General features: G+C 33.2%; 1 protein-coding gene and 1 long non-coding RNA gene across 4 annotated transcripts in view; one reads left to right on the top strand and one right to left on the bottom strand.

The window, feature by feature from the left end:
* Nucleotides 1-16,483, bottom strand: part of LOC142332452 (epoxide hydrolase 4-like) — a 73,294-nt gene that overhangs the window by 8,328 nt on the left and 48,483 nt on the right. For 2 of the 3 annotated variants that reach the window (XM_075378898.1, XM_075378897.1), the window contains exons 2-4: nucleotides 8,907-9,031; nucleotides 3,848-3,960; nucleotides 2,323-2,491 (exon numbers count right to left, since the gene is read on the bottom strand). In XM_075378898.1, coding sequence (XP_075235013.1) covers nucleotides 2,323-2,491; nucleotides 3,848-3,960; nucleotides 8,907-9,031 — 407 coding nt within the window. Of the gene's footprint in view, nucleotides 1-2,322; nucleotides 2,492-3,847; nucleotides 3,961-8,906; nucleotides 9,032-10,937; nucleotides 11,057-16,483 lie in introns of those variants that run through there. The other variant, XM_075378899.1, reaches the window with a different exon arrangement.
* The window catches only part of LOC142332455 (uncharacterized), an 86,966-nt gene continuing 76,517 nt past the window's right edge, over nucleotides 6,035-16,483 (top strand). Inside the window, exon 1 of the long non-coding RNA XR_012758305.1 lies at nucleotides 6,035-6,368. This is a non-coding gene — a long non-coding RNA (uncharacterized LOC142332455). The remainder of the gene's footprint in view (nucleotides 6,369-16,483) is intronic.

The raw sequence follows: 16,483 nt of genomic DNA, 5'->3' as shown, positions 1-16,483 counted from the left end.
GAAACAGTACCATCGCTGCAGTAGCATCAATGATGTGGTTGTGGAATTCCACAAGCGCATGGTAGATGTACCAGCAAGGACATGGAAAATATGTTCATGCCATCAAGGAAGCCAAACTCAAATGTTGGCAAGACATGTGCCAAATGTATATAATCAAATGTTGACTACATGCGCGAGATGCAGGGTAGGCAGCCCCTGGCAGCTTGTGAAATCATATTACCGGCCAAAGCCATTGCACATTCTGTCTAGTGTCTGATGTGGGTTTGGTGGCCAAGACCACATTTTAATACCTGTGGCAACTTACCAGGCATTTCTGGATACTCTATTTCCAGATGCTCTGAAGGGTGAAGCAGAATCGGCGTTAGGGTGGGTGGACACCCTTTCCTGACATGCAGGCTGTGGATTCTGTTGATACAGACTGGGTGATTTCTCTAATGGCAATGAGAAATTTACTAGGATTGACCAACTTGACCCAGATTTTTTCACCATCTTTTGCTTGTCATAAAAGAGTCACTTGGTAGATTGTTCTCAGGGTGCCTTACCTGGGGTTGCTTTCTCACTTGTTGGAAGCTGGTTATGTTGAGGGTGCTCTTAAAACCTGGAAGGGATCCTAGTGAGGTCAGCAGTTATCAACCCATCAGCCTCTTGCTGGCTCTCGGTAAGTTGCTGGTAAGGCTGGTTGTGGAACGGCTCCAGGGAAGCATCGATATGAATGGAAAGCATTGATATGATCACTTCCTTCCTTGTGTTGGAGTTCTAGCCTCTATGAGTTTTGGAATGTCGCAATGTTCCTGAAGCCCTGCAGGTCGTGGTCCGAGACTATTTATCTATCTGCATGGCTCTGTTCACAAAGACGCATGCCTAGTTGTGGAAAAATTTGTAACCAGGGGAAGCCCACAAGGTTTCATTCTAATCCCCTGCTGTGGAACCTTTTTTGACGGATTTCTGAGACTGACATTCCCAGAACGGGTCACGGCCCAGGCTTTCACCGATGACTGTCTATTTCAGTTCATGGTAAAAAAAATTCACGACCACAACTGGAAGGACTGGCAGGTGGCCTTGTCAGCTGCAGAAGGCTGAATGGACAATCAAAATTTAAAAAATTTCTGTGCCAAGACAAAGTATATGCTTCTGAAGGGAGCAGACAAATTACCATACAGTCGAAACCCCCACATTAAATATAAAGTCTGTGTAATCAGTCAAGTTAGGGTTCAAAATTACCTAGGTGTTTTGTTTGATGAAATGTTGCTGTTTAGGCACATATTAAACAAGTAGTGGTGGATGCCGTCTCTGTGATGCACAAGCTTAGTAGGATTGTTCAAAAGGATTATGGGCTGTCGGGCCGTTAATTGTACTTGGTGAATTGTGGTGTCTTCGAGAGTATCATCACTTTGCTATTTTTGTTATTGTTTTAATTTAAAAAAAATTACATCAGAACAATGTAATTTTTTTAAATTTGCTTCAGAAAATTCCTAAATAATTTTTTGCGATATCTGAAAAATTACGTTTTTGGAATATGCTATGTTGGATTTTAGCGTACTAATTTCATATTATATCGAAAATTCATTTTACTTTTTTTTGGACTTGCGAGTAACTGATAAATTTTAACTTTTTACTTATTCAGGAACTGGATAATCTGTAATGAATGAGTCAGTGACGGTTGTCAAATTTATATAGTTCAACCTTTTTTTTTCTTTAATTTATATTGAAATGATAAAAAAAATACCATATTATTTTTTCAATTACTTAAAAAAATTATATTAAAGCCTAACTCATAAGCCTACCATAATTTCCATTATTCTATTCAAATGTATACTACCTATTATTAGTCTTCCATATCCCTAGTACGGATTCAGTGAGTGTGAAAACCATTATGCACGAGACACTCTGGACTGGAAAGAAAGGATACTGAATGTAGATGAGATGTGGAGAAATTGTCTAACTGAAGCAGAACTGGAAATGAGATTAACAGTGGTATGGATATTAGGGGTTCAAGCTTTCCATTAGGCATCCATCCGATCAATTATTTTATGAAAGGTTGGGTTTCTGGATGGGGCTAAAATACAATATACTAGCATTTTTTTTCACTGTATATGCATGAAAGTTAAAAGTGGTAGTGTGGTATAGAAAATAGTCAAAGTATTTGAAAAATTTCAAATCTGAAGCAGATTAGAATCCAAAATATCAAATGGAATGCAGATATATTAACAAACCATTTTAAAAATATTTTGGAAAAGAAAGGATTGTAGACATGCTTCAATCTAGTTGAATAGCAAATAAAAAAAATTAATTCTAATATATAATTACATCTAGTTATATTACCATGACATCCTTAATTGTGTAAAACTAGTTGAAATAAATTTTCTAAATATAATGGGATGTGGTGCATTCATTATTACATAACTGTCTACCATTTGACTGTAAATCATGACAAAGAACCATGCAATTATGCCACCCCAATCATGAGCTACTATTGTGGCTTTTTCACGTCCTGAAATGATTGAAATACAAAAATATTTAGTATTAGTTTCTAAAAAAAAAAAACAAAACAAAAAACACACAAATAAAACAATTAAATATTAGATGTCACAGACCATTATATAACAAATTTTTTATGTTGTTGTTTTATTAATAAAGCTCAAAAGGAAAAACTTTGCTTTTATAAAACAGAAAAAAAAGTTTTTCCAAAAAGTAACACCAAATATTTTAATATTGCTTCCTGAAGTTATGTTCATTAATTAATTAAAATAAAATAGAAACCAAAGAATTTAGTTTTATGAAATTGCTAAAAGTAGATATAAATTACATCTTTATATGTAATCAATGATTTAGAAATCAAAAGCATAATTTCAAACATGTTATAGGTGTTAATTATTACAACCGTAATGGTTGTAGATGACCTAATGTGAGTTACAATTCATTCTGAGAATTACATAAGCATTCTCAAAAATAATAAGCATCCCATGTCGGCCATGTCCCATGTCTTACTAACGAAAGTAAGATAAGAAGTTATTTCCTGTAATCTGCTTCATTAATTAAATGTATGGCTGCATATCAACATGCCAAGTTTTACAGACATTTATATGACATTCAGCTGTATGAATGAAACTTTCTCTGTTCATTGTAGGGACTGGCTATGTAATGAACATCATGATTAAGAGAGACACTTAGATTGGTGCTTTTTGTATGTCATGTACTTACTTTATAGTGGATGGGCCATATATAAACTTGGTCTCAGCCATCTGACACAATATGTGTCAGAAGATAAAGTGTCAGTTGAAAGAAGTCTTTTTTTAAGCCTTATTTAAATATTGACTTTTACAAGTCATGAGGTTAAAAGCAGCTACCAACAATTTATTAACCCTGGTCCTGAGTAAGTTCTGGTCCAGAGTATGCTACTCTGATAGCAGATTGTCTTTCTTAATTCCAGCCTGGCAATATTTTAAGTAAAGATACAGCCAAAATTGATAAACTCAAATTTTTGAAGTCAGGCTTTTATTTGAATTTTAATATATTTGTTGTTTTTCATTTGTATAAGGGAGCTTTTACATTCCCTTCTTGATTAGTTCTACTTTATTTATAAATTATTTACAATCTGATTCAAACCTGATACAAAAACCATGAAAGCATCCTGACATTGATTATACATTTTGTTAAGTTACGATAATTTTATATTACTGTTACTGTTCATTAATACTTGTTATTTGTAGGTAATTATAATTTTAGGATCCTATTAGAAGCATCCAACTTTTAAATTCTAGCAGTAAATGTAATATAAGTGCTGTCATGTTACTTAGATATTATAGTAATTAAAAAAAAAAAAAATAAATAAAAAATATATATTTACCTAAAGCATTAATAAGATTTTTTACATCTTCAACAAGGTATTTTATCTGATAATACTTTCTTCCAGCTGGTTTCTCAGAATCACCATATCCCCGTAGATCTGGTGCAATTATCCTATGCAGTTAAATTTAATTAAATGTTAATAAAAATACCATTGTGCATTGTTAAATACTTAAAAAAAGGCCTATCGACTTAGTCTAATGGAAAATTAATTTTTCCAAATCAGTTGTTAACAGCTGATTATCAAAGCCGATTGTTCTAAGGTTCAAATCCTAGTAAAGTAAATTGCTTTTATATGGATTTGAATACTAGACAAATTACTGGTGTACTTCGGTGGTTGGAGTTCAATTAACCACATGTCTCAGGAATGGTCGACCTGAGTCTGTACAAGATTTCACCTCATTTACAAATAATACATATCATCCTCATCTCACTGGGCCATGGGGAGGGTTTGCTTATTGTTCACTAGTTGAACAGATATACACATTAGAAAAATAAAAAAAATATTTAAATAGCAATATTAAATTAATCATATTAACAATTTTTTTCTACCTTTACAATTTGTTCTTCATGTTACAGTCACAATAAAGTAAAAACTCTTACAGTAGCTAATGTTCTTTAACTAACTATAATTAAACATTGAGCTGTTTCTAATTGTATCTTTACAATTATTAATGTTGCTCTTAAATAGTAGTATAGCTGTGGTTATTAAATGCTAATAAAACCAACAGCATGTGGTGAATCTGCACCTGACATTGTTTAATTTTGCAAAGATACATGAATCGGTTTATTAAACAAACGTGGCTTCAACAACTGACAAAATCAAAAAAGGTGGAGGTAGATTTCACCAGTGCAAATAGGGGATACAAAAGATTTCCATCTTAAAGTAACGAAAAACTTCAAATTTACACAACACGACAATGGTTACATGAGAAAAAAAGTTTCTCATGTTTAGCATACAAGCCCCATCTTCTTACAATTCCAGAAAAATTTTGTTAATACCTTACCGTAAGGGTTGGTCATATCAAAAATTGTTTCAGACAAAAGTTTTAGGTAATGTTTGGATCACTTTAAACTGATTCGATGCTGTGCCTATTAAAGGAAGTATGATTTTTTTGTCTTCAAAAACCCATTTTTCCACCCCCTGGGCCAATGGTTGGTTATAGCAAAAAACATTCCTTATTAAGTTTTAGGCTCTTATTCAAAACCAACCAGGTTGGTCTAGTGGTGAACTAGTCTTACCAAATCAGATGATTTGGAAGTAGAGAGTTCCAGCGTTCAAGTCCTAGTAATGTCAGTTATATTTATACGGATTTGAATACTAGATCGTGGATACCCTTGTTCTTTGGTGTTTTGGTTTCAATTAACCACACATCTCAGGTATGGTATAACTGAGACTGTACAAGACTTACATTTATAAATTATTTCGAGATATATATTTATGAACTCTTTTTTTATCCGGTAATTTACAATTTGGTAGTATATTTTGAAGTACGTGCCCAGTCAGTACATTCCACGTTTTGCTAAAATAGTTTTATTTTATAGAAATATAAGTTATCCAAGTACAAAATATGGTTGGCACTCTTAGGAAAAGACGACACAATATTACCACTGTGTTCCAATATCTTTTTCCCCTGGTAGTCTTGTACCACTTCCCTTTCCTGAATAATAATCAAATCTATATGCGGGCCCTACAGTGTTAAAGAGCACAAATAATTTATAATCTACCTGAACGGTAATTACGGGATGCTAAACAGGAAAAAGAAAGAAAAGGCCCACATTCAAAGAATAGTAGGAACCTTTAAACGAGTTTGATATTTTACTTAATAAAAGCGTTATAGATATTTTGTTTTATCGAAAAAGCCCCCTCCATTTCCACCACCATGGTCCAATTTTGCCCATTAGCGAACTCGATAGGGATTTTAGGTCGTTGTCTATTATGTATCAATTTGAAAATGATTGACGCAAAATTATGACAGTTATCGTGTCCACAAGAAAGTGAAATATATATATATATATATATATATATATATATATAAGAGGGACATTCAATAATTAAAGAGACAAATTGATGTAGAAATGAAACAATTTGTAGGAGGAGTTTTGCACTTTCACGACATTGGATTGGCATCATTGGGATGAGCTGAGAACAGCTGAGGAATAAAAATAGTTTGGTTTATAACCTCAAATATTGCATTTAACGTGCTGCTTGAAGTTTCCACATTAGTTGAGCAACGTTCAGTGATCTGTTTTTTGCATTCCAAGGTGAAAAACCGGCTGAAATCTTTTCTCGAGTGATTATAAAGTGTGTAATTAAAGTGCAGTTTAATCGTAGTAATATAAGTGCTCTGAGACAGTAAAAAGTGATCTATATGAGACACTTTTGAAAAGTTAAAATTTAAAAGCATCTCGTGATCAAGTGATAAAATAATTTATTGAGAAAACTAGTTGAAATGAATCTGTGTTGTTAAAAACAATAAAAATTAATTAACCAATAAATAATCTACAAGAAAATAATGAAGGTAAGCTTATTTCTTCCAGTGTTATGTTAGCATTTAGTGTAAGTAGGGAACATGCCTTTTAATAAGGAATTAAATGTAGGACCTCTAATACATGTTGTTGCATTTCTACTACGTACGTAGAGTATTTTTTTTTAATAAAAAATGCCATTTTAAAAATATTTTTCCCTAATTTTTGGTATTTTAATAATATAATATGCTTTATATGTTTATTTTTTAAAATGAAAAAAAAATCATTTATTTAAGAGTTAACAATTATCACTTTCAAATCTTTCAATCATTTCCACAGCAAATTCTTTTATAGCAGTATGAACTAGTGGTATAATGTGCTGCAATATTTGTAATTTATAATGTCGCGATTTTAATCATTTCAAAACATCATGAACGGTAGTTCACGGAAGATTTAACTCGTACGCTGCACTTAGAATTGAATTTCCAGGTCTGTGAACAAAAGACTGATGAATGGTCTGTTTTTCATCTGATGTACTAGGCTTGCCTGCACTTATGTTGAATACTGCCAGTTTCTTTAAATTTATCACGCCATACACGAATACTTGTTCTAGAGGGAGGCTGTAAGTTATACAGAGTTCTAAAATTGCATCAAACTTTTATGTCGTATTTTGGTTCAATAATCTACTCTACACACAGTGCTTTCATCTGTGAATTCATAGCGACTGACGACATATGCAGTTACGTATGAAGTGCTATGTAGTATTTGCAGAGGAAAACTTTGAGTTACCCGTTAAAGAGAGCCCAACCATTCACTGATAGCACTATCACTTTTTTTTTAATAAGACATCCAAATTGTTCAGATAATTCTTGGACACTACTCCATATGAAAAAAAAATAAAAATATATATATATATATTGGTGCCGATATTAATATTCAATATCACAATATTTATATTTTATTTAGTTTTTAAATGATTAAAGTTTGCAATAATATTATTTTATTTAAAATTAATTTAAAAAAAAATATTTTCACCTTAATTGTTTAAATTATATTTTATAATTCTTTTTGACAGATTTCACCAAAAAACTTAACATATCATATAATACAACCAAACTAAAAGAGTGGCAAGATGTATGATATAGGTCTATGAAATTAACCCATCGGTTTGGTCTAGTAGTTAACACGTCAAATCAGCTGATTTGGAAGTCGAGAGTTACAGCGTTCAAGTCCTAGTAAAGCCAGATATTTTTACATGGATTTGAATACTAGATCGTGGATACCGGTGTTCTTTGGTGGTTGGGTTTCAATTAACCCCTCATCTCAGGAATGGTCGAACTGAGACTGTACAAGATTGCACATTCATACATATCATCCTCTGAAGTATTACCTTATGGTGATTAAAAAAAAAGTCAACTGTACCCGAGATATGTGGTTAATTGAAACCCAATCGCCATAGAATACCAGTATCCATGATCTGAATGTGTTAAAGTCATTAAGATAACTTAATATCCCTCCCCTGATGGGGAGCTCCCAAATTTAAAAAAATTTAATTTTTTTTTAAAAATTAATTTTAATTTATTTAATCAATTTATTTATTTATTCAATTTTAATCATTAAAAAAGCCTGCTGTTGCATGAGCCTCCAACTTTTACAAAAATTAAAAACATAAAATTGTGATTAAACTAATTAATTTAGTAAATTAATTTTGTGATTAAACTTGCTGGCTATGCCACACAGTTTTTCCAAAACTGAATTACATCCTGACCGATGAGGACAGGAAAGTTATGGAATTGACTTCTGAATTTTCTTTATTTTTATTTTATAAACGCCCGTAGAAATACCTTTTTTAAATATCACTGTGTAAATATTATCATTTCTTTTATTTACTTTTTTATACATTATTTCTTATATATTCAATGATTATGATCGTTAAACTATCAAAATGGTCATATAGTTTAAATTTTAAGTTAAAAAGTTATTGTAAATTGCTTTTTAGTATTTTCTCGTTTTCCAATGTATAAAAATAAATTAGTATCCTTTTGTGTGGGAAATTATATATATAAGAGAATGAATAAATAAATAAATAATTAAACTTAACTTTTCAAGCATAAAAAATATTAGCAATTGTCATTTGCATACAGCTTAAAATTTATGGTGATTTTTACTTAATTTATTTATTTATTCATTTTCTCACACTGACTTTTTGTTTAAAAAAGAGAAAATTAAATGATGCTTAACTTTTCCTGAGAAAATAAAAATAATTGAAAATAATAAACACTGTACTTATTGCCTTGATTTTCTTTATGTTGGCTATGAAATTACATAATTATTCTATTAGTATGATCCCATAATCTATTAAAATTAAAATATATATATATTCTTTTCTTATTCTGTGGGACCTCCAGATGAAAGGCCAAGACACTACCACTTGCATCACAGAAGCTGGCATAACCTAAATATATTACAACGTATTTACCAAGGTGGACGTTGATGGTACTTATTATTTACTTATATAATGCTAATAATTTCTTTTTTTTTAATTTGTTTAGGGAATATCTTAAATAAAGACTTAAATATACATAACTGACCAAAAGTCCTTTGAAAATTGTTTTATTTGATGACGCCATGAATACCAGAATTCTGGGAATCCGTGTAACATAATCATTAATGGTTTAGTGGGATCGCCTTTTTCAACATAGTGCAGTTTTACATTCTGTAAACAAATAAAATGTAATGAAAATATTAAAATTTGCAGTAAGAAATCAAAAGACACAGTTGTAATATATATATATATCATACAGGTGGAGCAGAGAAATAGGATGGTTCTAAAACTTATATTATTCGGCCAATTTGAGTGGGTAAGCAGGGCGGATGGGGACATTCTGTTCTTTTGTTCATAGCATTTCACTTTCAGTCGGCATCATGCAGTCGTGTACGTTAAAGCATTGTGTTTTTGCATGCGACTGTTTGTGAAGAATGATAAATCAGTGACCACAGTCAGTGTGAGTTTTGACGCATATTTAATATCCACCGTGACTTTGTTACCACTTGTAACACAATATTATATTAGCTTAATAATGTTCGTTCAGAATGCTCACTGAAGAAAAACAAACCATCAGGTGCCCTCCACGTACAGTACATACTCCAGAAAATGTGGAAAAGGTTAGAGCAACCATGTTTATGAAGTCCAGGCCGCTGTACTCGGAGACATGTTGAGAAACTTCAAATCAGCCATTGCTTGGTGAGGCAAATTTAATATGAAGAACTACATTATCATCCATACAAGTAAGCGGTTGTGCAGAAGATAAAAGAAACAAATTACCTTCAGCGACTGAATTTTGCATCCACTACGTAATCACTTTATGTGGAAAATGAAAACATTGTCTTGTTGATGACTGATAAACCTCATTTTCACCCAAGTGGTGAATTTGCCAATAAGCTTTTTTCAGCAAAAATTAACAATTTTGTGATAAATTAAAAACCATCATATTTCCTTGCTTCACTCTACGTGTGTGTGTGTGTGTGTGTGTGTGTGTGTGTGTGTGTGTGTGTGCGCGCGCGCGCGCGCGTGTGTGTATGTATGAATATATCATCATTATCTCTGATATATATATTACAGTTTTCATTTATTCGCTTATTTTATTAAGATTTCAAATGCCTTCTTTATAATATTCGTAGTCAATGCTTACTTTTTCTTTATCACATTGTTCATATTTTATGCGTACCTATTTTCATTAATGTAATCGTGAATATACTTATAATGTAAAAATTATCACCTTTGTCTTAAAAACAATAGTCACCTCTGTTAGAACTGAACTTAATTACATGGAAAAAATTCACCTCTGTTAGAACAGAAAACTGTTTTCCTGTATCTCAATACAATACATAATAGTTATGTTACGATATACCTATAATGGTAACTGGAAGTGGTTTTATATCCTTTTCCTGATAATTTAAAAAAATTACTGACCCATTTAATGTTTCTTTCTACTGATTTTTTTTTTTTTTTACTGACCCAATTGATTTTTATTATAATTTATTTAAAATGCAATTAATAAATTTTCTCTGACAAACAATATTTTTTTTGAATTTTTAAATAATTTCAATAAAAAAAAAGAAAAAGTGTTCAAAAAACTCCATGGTTTTACATTAAATTTACTTTTTAATTATGAATTACAAATAAATGTATTTTATTACATGGAAGTGAAACTAAGTTTTTTTACCTCTTAATCTAAATCAATATAAGCACTGCTTACAGCACCTACTCACATCAAACCGATAATTCACCTCATTCCACACTCTCGTGAGCATGTCTGCAGGAATTGCTTCAACAGCTGCTGTTATTCTTTCCATCAAATTTTACATCGTAATATAAGTATAATTTTTAATGATCAATTTACAATAAACTTTTGAAAAGTAGACATATTTTTAAACAACCACAAGATTTACATAATTATCCCTACTTTTAATCTAGATGCAAATTCCAATGGTTTTTGGAATTTCATTTTTTTAAATACACTTTTAATCCATTTTACTTTAACGTGTCTTCATGTACATCACTATAACACAGATTATTATTTTAGATCTAATCTGGAAATATTTCAAGGTTTATTACTTACATCATTCACATAATCGACACGCGTTTGTTACTGATTTATAGGTTATAACGATCAAATTGAAAAATCATCACAGTTACTTAAGATATATGTTTGAAATTTAATAAAAAAGACCCCCAAATAATAATGAACACGGTTCCGGGAGGTGCCTTTGCCTCTACTCGCCAGACGAGGGAAATGCCAGGCCCGGCTACGCCGTTCCCGTCCTCCATCACCCAGCAACCGGGACTCGGTTCTTTGTGCTTCGCTTCTAACGGGGACGGCCCCGCCGGGACTCAGTCATTTAGCTCAGGGACTCGAGAGTCCCCGCACTTCAATACCGTCCACCCGTGCAAGCACGGGCGAACGGCAACTCCTTACGGAGAAATGTATAATATTTAAAGTATAAAAAAGTAACTCGGTCTGGCTGGGTCTCGAATTCGATCGCCCGATTGTCTCTGAACCTGGTGCGTCAAGCCTCGCAGCTACACCAGTCTGCTGAATGCACAAGCAAATTTTTTTGTATGTAAGTTGTGAAATTACATCAGTTTAGTTAGTGCCGACCATCTTGCCGCTAGTATCGCCACACCCGCGCGAATTAAATATGTAGGGCGCGCGCGCTTTAGTTAAAATCATTGTATTAAATGAACGAAAAACTATTATATTTAAATAAAATGATAAGTATTTTAAATTACGTTGTGTGTGTAAGCCTTGAATCAGAAACAACTCACAGTTGTAGGATTTTCCGGATCGACTGAAAAGTCCTAAAACTACGTTTTCACGTTTATTTTTTGCCCTCACGTGTTTACCTAAACATTATTTTACGTGTTTCTATTTTAATTAATTAATTAATATAAACTTTAATTAAACCTTATTTTTATTTTTCTATGAATCGTGCATTTTGTGATGCTGCTCAAGGTTTTACGAAGGTTTCCCTTAATCTATCCAGGCAAATATTGTAGCTGTTTCTTATTTTTTTCATAGATCAGAACACCTGTCTGATCCTAAAGTAATCTATGTAGTACGTATTATGATGTACCGAATAAAATAAAATATTTAACTTTTTTTTCAATCGGATTCAGTTCAGGATGATAAGCTATCGTCATTTCTATTTGTAACCGGTTCTGGTATTTCCCATTTCATTACAATAGAAGCTGAAGCAACTTTAATACGGAAAGTTAATTGCGGTTGTGCGGTAAGTAAATATAAAAAATGTCTGATAATTAATACTGAATGGATAAAGGAAATTTTGGTTATAACCAAGAAATGAAGTAATATAAAAACATGTTTTATTTACTGATGACTCACACCTTTGTATACCACACACAATATATAATTATGATTACGATTGTTTACCTTTTCAAATAGCACTTTATGTTATTAATGAGCGTGAATCATTGTTTATATTATGTCTGTTAAAAATATTCAGGGAAATATGTTTTGTTAATAAATAATTTACGAATAGTATATTAAAATTCGTATAAAAAAAAACATTTGATTTAAAAGAAATATGTATTAATTCACAACATAGGTTTGAAACTTGTACGTGGAAATATAAATCGATATTTTAAAGTATGAAAAGTACTAAGACTGATCTAGATTTTATCCCAGGATTTCCAGATGAGAGGCTAAAACGTTGCCGCGTTGACGAGGACATTGGCCGATTATGGAATTCAATTGAGCATTCTCCGTTAACAGACAGCATTTTTAATATTATACATATATAAATACGTCCGTTAGAGTACGTTTTTACCAGCGCAAAAATTATCCGTCAAAGTTTAGAAAACGTAAACGTATATGATGGATTGCTGAAATGTAATGTACAGTCGCTCATAACTCACGTCAAAAAGAGAGTCAAATGAAACAAATATAGCAAAAATGTAATGTATTTGATACAAAAACTTACATTTATTTTTCCGAGTTGTTACCGTTTGCAGATACGCATTTTTCCCGACCCTGGACCTTTCTCATTCCGTCGACGAAGAATGCTGGCGGTCTTTCCTTGGCCCACGATTTCATCGCGTCCTCCAGTTCATCATCCGTGGTGAAATGAATACCGTTAACATCCTTTTTCTATTGTGGAAAGAAGTGAAAATCTCAGGGCGTCAAATCTAGTGAATATGGAGGGTATAAATGGGTTCAGATTTCAATTTCACAAAAACCACGGCGGTTATATGCTGTGTGTGTGGTCGAGCATTATCGTGTTGCTAAACTTTACTCCACGGATTGTCGAACACGATACACACGTCACTTAAGGTGTTTTTACTTCTATATGTATCGTACAGAATTTACAGGCGATCCGGCTTCCAAGTAGTAAATCGTGCACGCGTTTGGAAACCCGCAGCACTGTCAAGAAAATTTTTTTTTGCAGAGGGTTGTGTTTTGAATTTGTTTAATAAAGCCAGCGTTTCATGATTGTCATTTTATTTTCTCGGTCGTCAAAATATTGAAGAGGAAGTCATCTACCTCGTTACGATAACATCCAAACCTCCGTAGGGGAAGACACCCACCTTGTGATGATCCCGGTCGCCACACCACCCTCTCTGGTAAAGCCCATCAGGGCTTTACCGGAGGTAGTTTTTTAGACCCTTAAAATTTGATAACGCAACACAGTCATCGGTTTGGCCACTGCCAGGATGCCACCGATGCAAACGCCTCGACAGATATTTTCATCAGTGTATTTACCCAACCTATACGGCCTCTTCCAACTGCGACTACCCATCGCAACTTACAATCCTCAGCTATCAAATTAACCGATTCGCGGAAGCGTGATCCCCGCATCGAAAGTTTCTTGCAAAAACTCTTCGTTTATTTAACTTCAATTAGACTATGCGCTTGACCCACCGGGTTGGTCTAGTGGTGAACGCGTCTTTGCAAATCAGCTGATTTGGAAGTCGAGAGTTCCAGCGTTCAGGTCCTAGTAAAGACAATTACTTTTAAACGGATTTGAATAGTAGATCGTGGATACCGGTGGTTGGGTTTTCAATCAACCGCACATCTCAGAACTGGTCGAGCTGAGACTGTATAAGACTACAGTTCACTTACATTCATACATATCATCCTCTGAAGTAATACCTGAAGGTAATTCCCAGAGGCTAAACAGGAAAAAAAGACTAAGCTCAGATCATTACTTGATCAATTCCTAGTAAAAATTGTTGCTTTTACACGGATTTGAATACTAAACAGTGGATACCGGTGTACTTTGGCGGTCGGGGTTCAATTAACCACACATCTCAGGAACGGTCGGTTTTCAGTGTGAAAACCAAAAGATTTGTGAAAAATGCGACATTTCCAAGGCTGCTATACTTATTTTGCTGAAAATATCCACCAGTGATGGAATTTTTCTTTCCAATTTTAATAAAGGTTGGTTACCCTATTACTAATTTTAGACTCCGATTTTACCTTTTTGAAATATTCAAAAATAAAGTTGAGACATCAATTTGTGTATCATAGCAACCGTGGATAACGAGACACCGATTGTCTCAGATTGTTTAACATATTTTAATTGAATTATAATATCTTTTACTTACTAACAACTGATTGTATTTATTTTTAATTCTACAACTCCAGAATTTAACATAAATTATTAAAAGTCACTCTCTTCTGTAATAAAATCACATTTTATTGATAATTATACTTTGAATTGACATGTTTAAAGTAAAATTTAAATTTAATAGTTTTAAGAGCACTTTGTCAGTAAACAACTAAAATTAATTTGCGTTTTATTACGCTTTTCAATTATGTTAGTTTGCTTTTATTTGGTGATTTTCAAAAAAAAACATTCTTTAATTTCAGATTCAAAGAAAAATTGCTCTGCTACATACAACACAAACATATACACAGCATTTAATTTTTTAAATAATATATAATTTGATACAAAAAAATATTAAAAATAAACAATAATGTTGCATCTTAAGTGTGACATTACACTGAGACATCATTTGATGTCTCATAGCAGTAATGGATTGCGAAACTGAGACATCAAATGATGTCTTATAGCAATAATGGATCACCGGCTGAGACATCATTTGATGTCTCATGGCAGTCATCCTGTTAAACACCAAAAATACTACCCTCATACCGACAAAACAAGTGTTGATCGCAACAACGACAATTTTGCCCTACAATTAAATTTACTGAAATTGATTTACTTCAGTCACTCTTCCTTCCACACTGTAGTTTCATTACAGAGTTCTCCACAAATCCTAACAGAGAAAAATTTCAGCTAACCGGGGCTCGATACCAAAACGCCTATCTTGGCGAAGTAAGCACCCAGGTGGGCCCCTACCCACCCGGGTTTCTATACTATCTATACACTATAACAGCATCAGAACCCTTCAGCCATTCTCCGCAGGGCTAAGAATCTAAGGAAGCCAGCAACCTAACGATAATGCAGAAGCTGTTCACAACACGGCTTTCATTGGTGTCCTCTATGATTTACACGGCACCCACTGTAAATAGATTTTACGGCAGCCCAGTCTGCAATAATGTATCATACTCGTTCTTTCGATATGCTTATCTCGGTAGAGATGCGATGGTCATTTTCTGTCGATTTAGCCATCTCCTTTCGGTGCTTATTATCAGTCGCTACTGCAAGATTATCCTCAACGTTTACTTTTGTAATTTCTGATGCGTGAAATTTTATCGCCCGCTTATTCACAGCACTTCAATCGACAGTTTCATCGGCTTCAGACAACGATGAATGTATTTTTCCGCGATTCAAAATTTAATCGCTGCGTGTTGTAGCGATTGACCGAAAACGAGAGGACGTGTTTTGGAACGTTAGTAGCAGGGAAATGAAACTAAGATAGCAGCACCTGTCGCTTAGTACGGCCGTCCTGCGTAAATGCGCAGTAGTTTTTCTACCTGTGTCGGCACTGTTAAATAATAATTACAAGGGAAGAGGATGTTGTATCGCAACAGAACGGTCATAGCTAGTTACAAACCAACCCCGTCGGTTCAAAAATGTATCCCCTGCACGTTCCTGGATCCCTGTGCGTCAACTATGCTTTCTAAACTTTGATAAATAATAGTTTAGTTATCTTTTAATCTCGTTCTATTATAAGTTTATTTTTATTGCCATCCTTCAATCACGCTTTATTAAAAAAAAAAATCGTATTTAGGGGTGTGCAATGGGACACAGCCCTAAATACGATTTTTTAATAAATCAATCATGATAACATAGCGCTGGTTTTTTGATTAAACGATAACTTTTACAAGATTGTAAAATTCATATCTCCTCAGAAAAATTTACGCATATCAGAATATATAGCATTGTAAATAGATATTTACCCAAAATAAATTAATCGTGTGAAAGAAAAACTACCGGATAGTAAAATATGATAAAAATACGGTGAATGCGTTACTGTAAAAGGTACACTAACGTTAGTTCCCCCTTAAAAACACTCACCTCTCTTCGAATACACTTATCCCGTTCTGGCCATTTTATGAAGCGGTTTTTGAAAGCCCTCTTCGAGAGTATCTGTAGTTGTGTCGCCGTGGGTGCCTCATGTCTTGAATTGATTTTTCTTTACATTTCATGATCGTTGTTACTTTGGAGAAAAGCCAGA

This window comes from Lycorma delicatula, chromosome 11, assembly GCF_047948215.1.
Source record: "Lycorma delicatula isolate Av1 chromosome 11, ASM4794821v1, whole genome shotgun sequence".
Lineage (NCBI taxonomy): Eukaryota > Metazoa > Arthropoda > Insecta > Hemiptera > Fulgoridae > Lycorma > Lycorma delicatula.
Note: the sequence above shows the minus strand (reverse complement) of the source record. Positions and strands in the feature narration are given on the sequence as shown.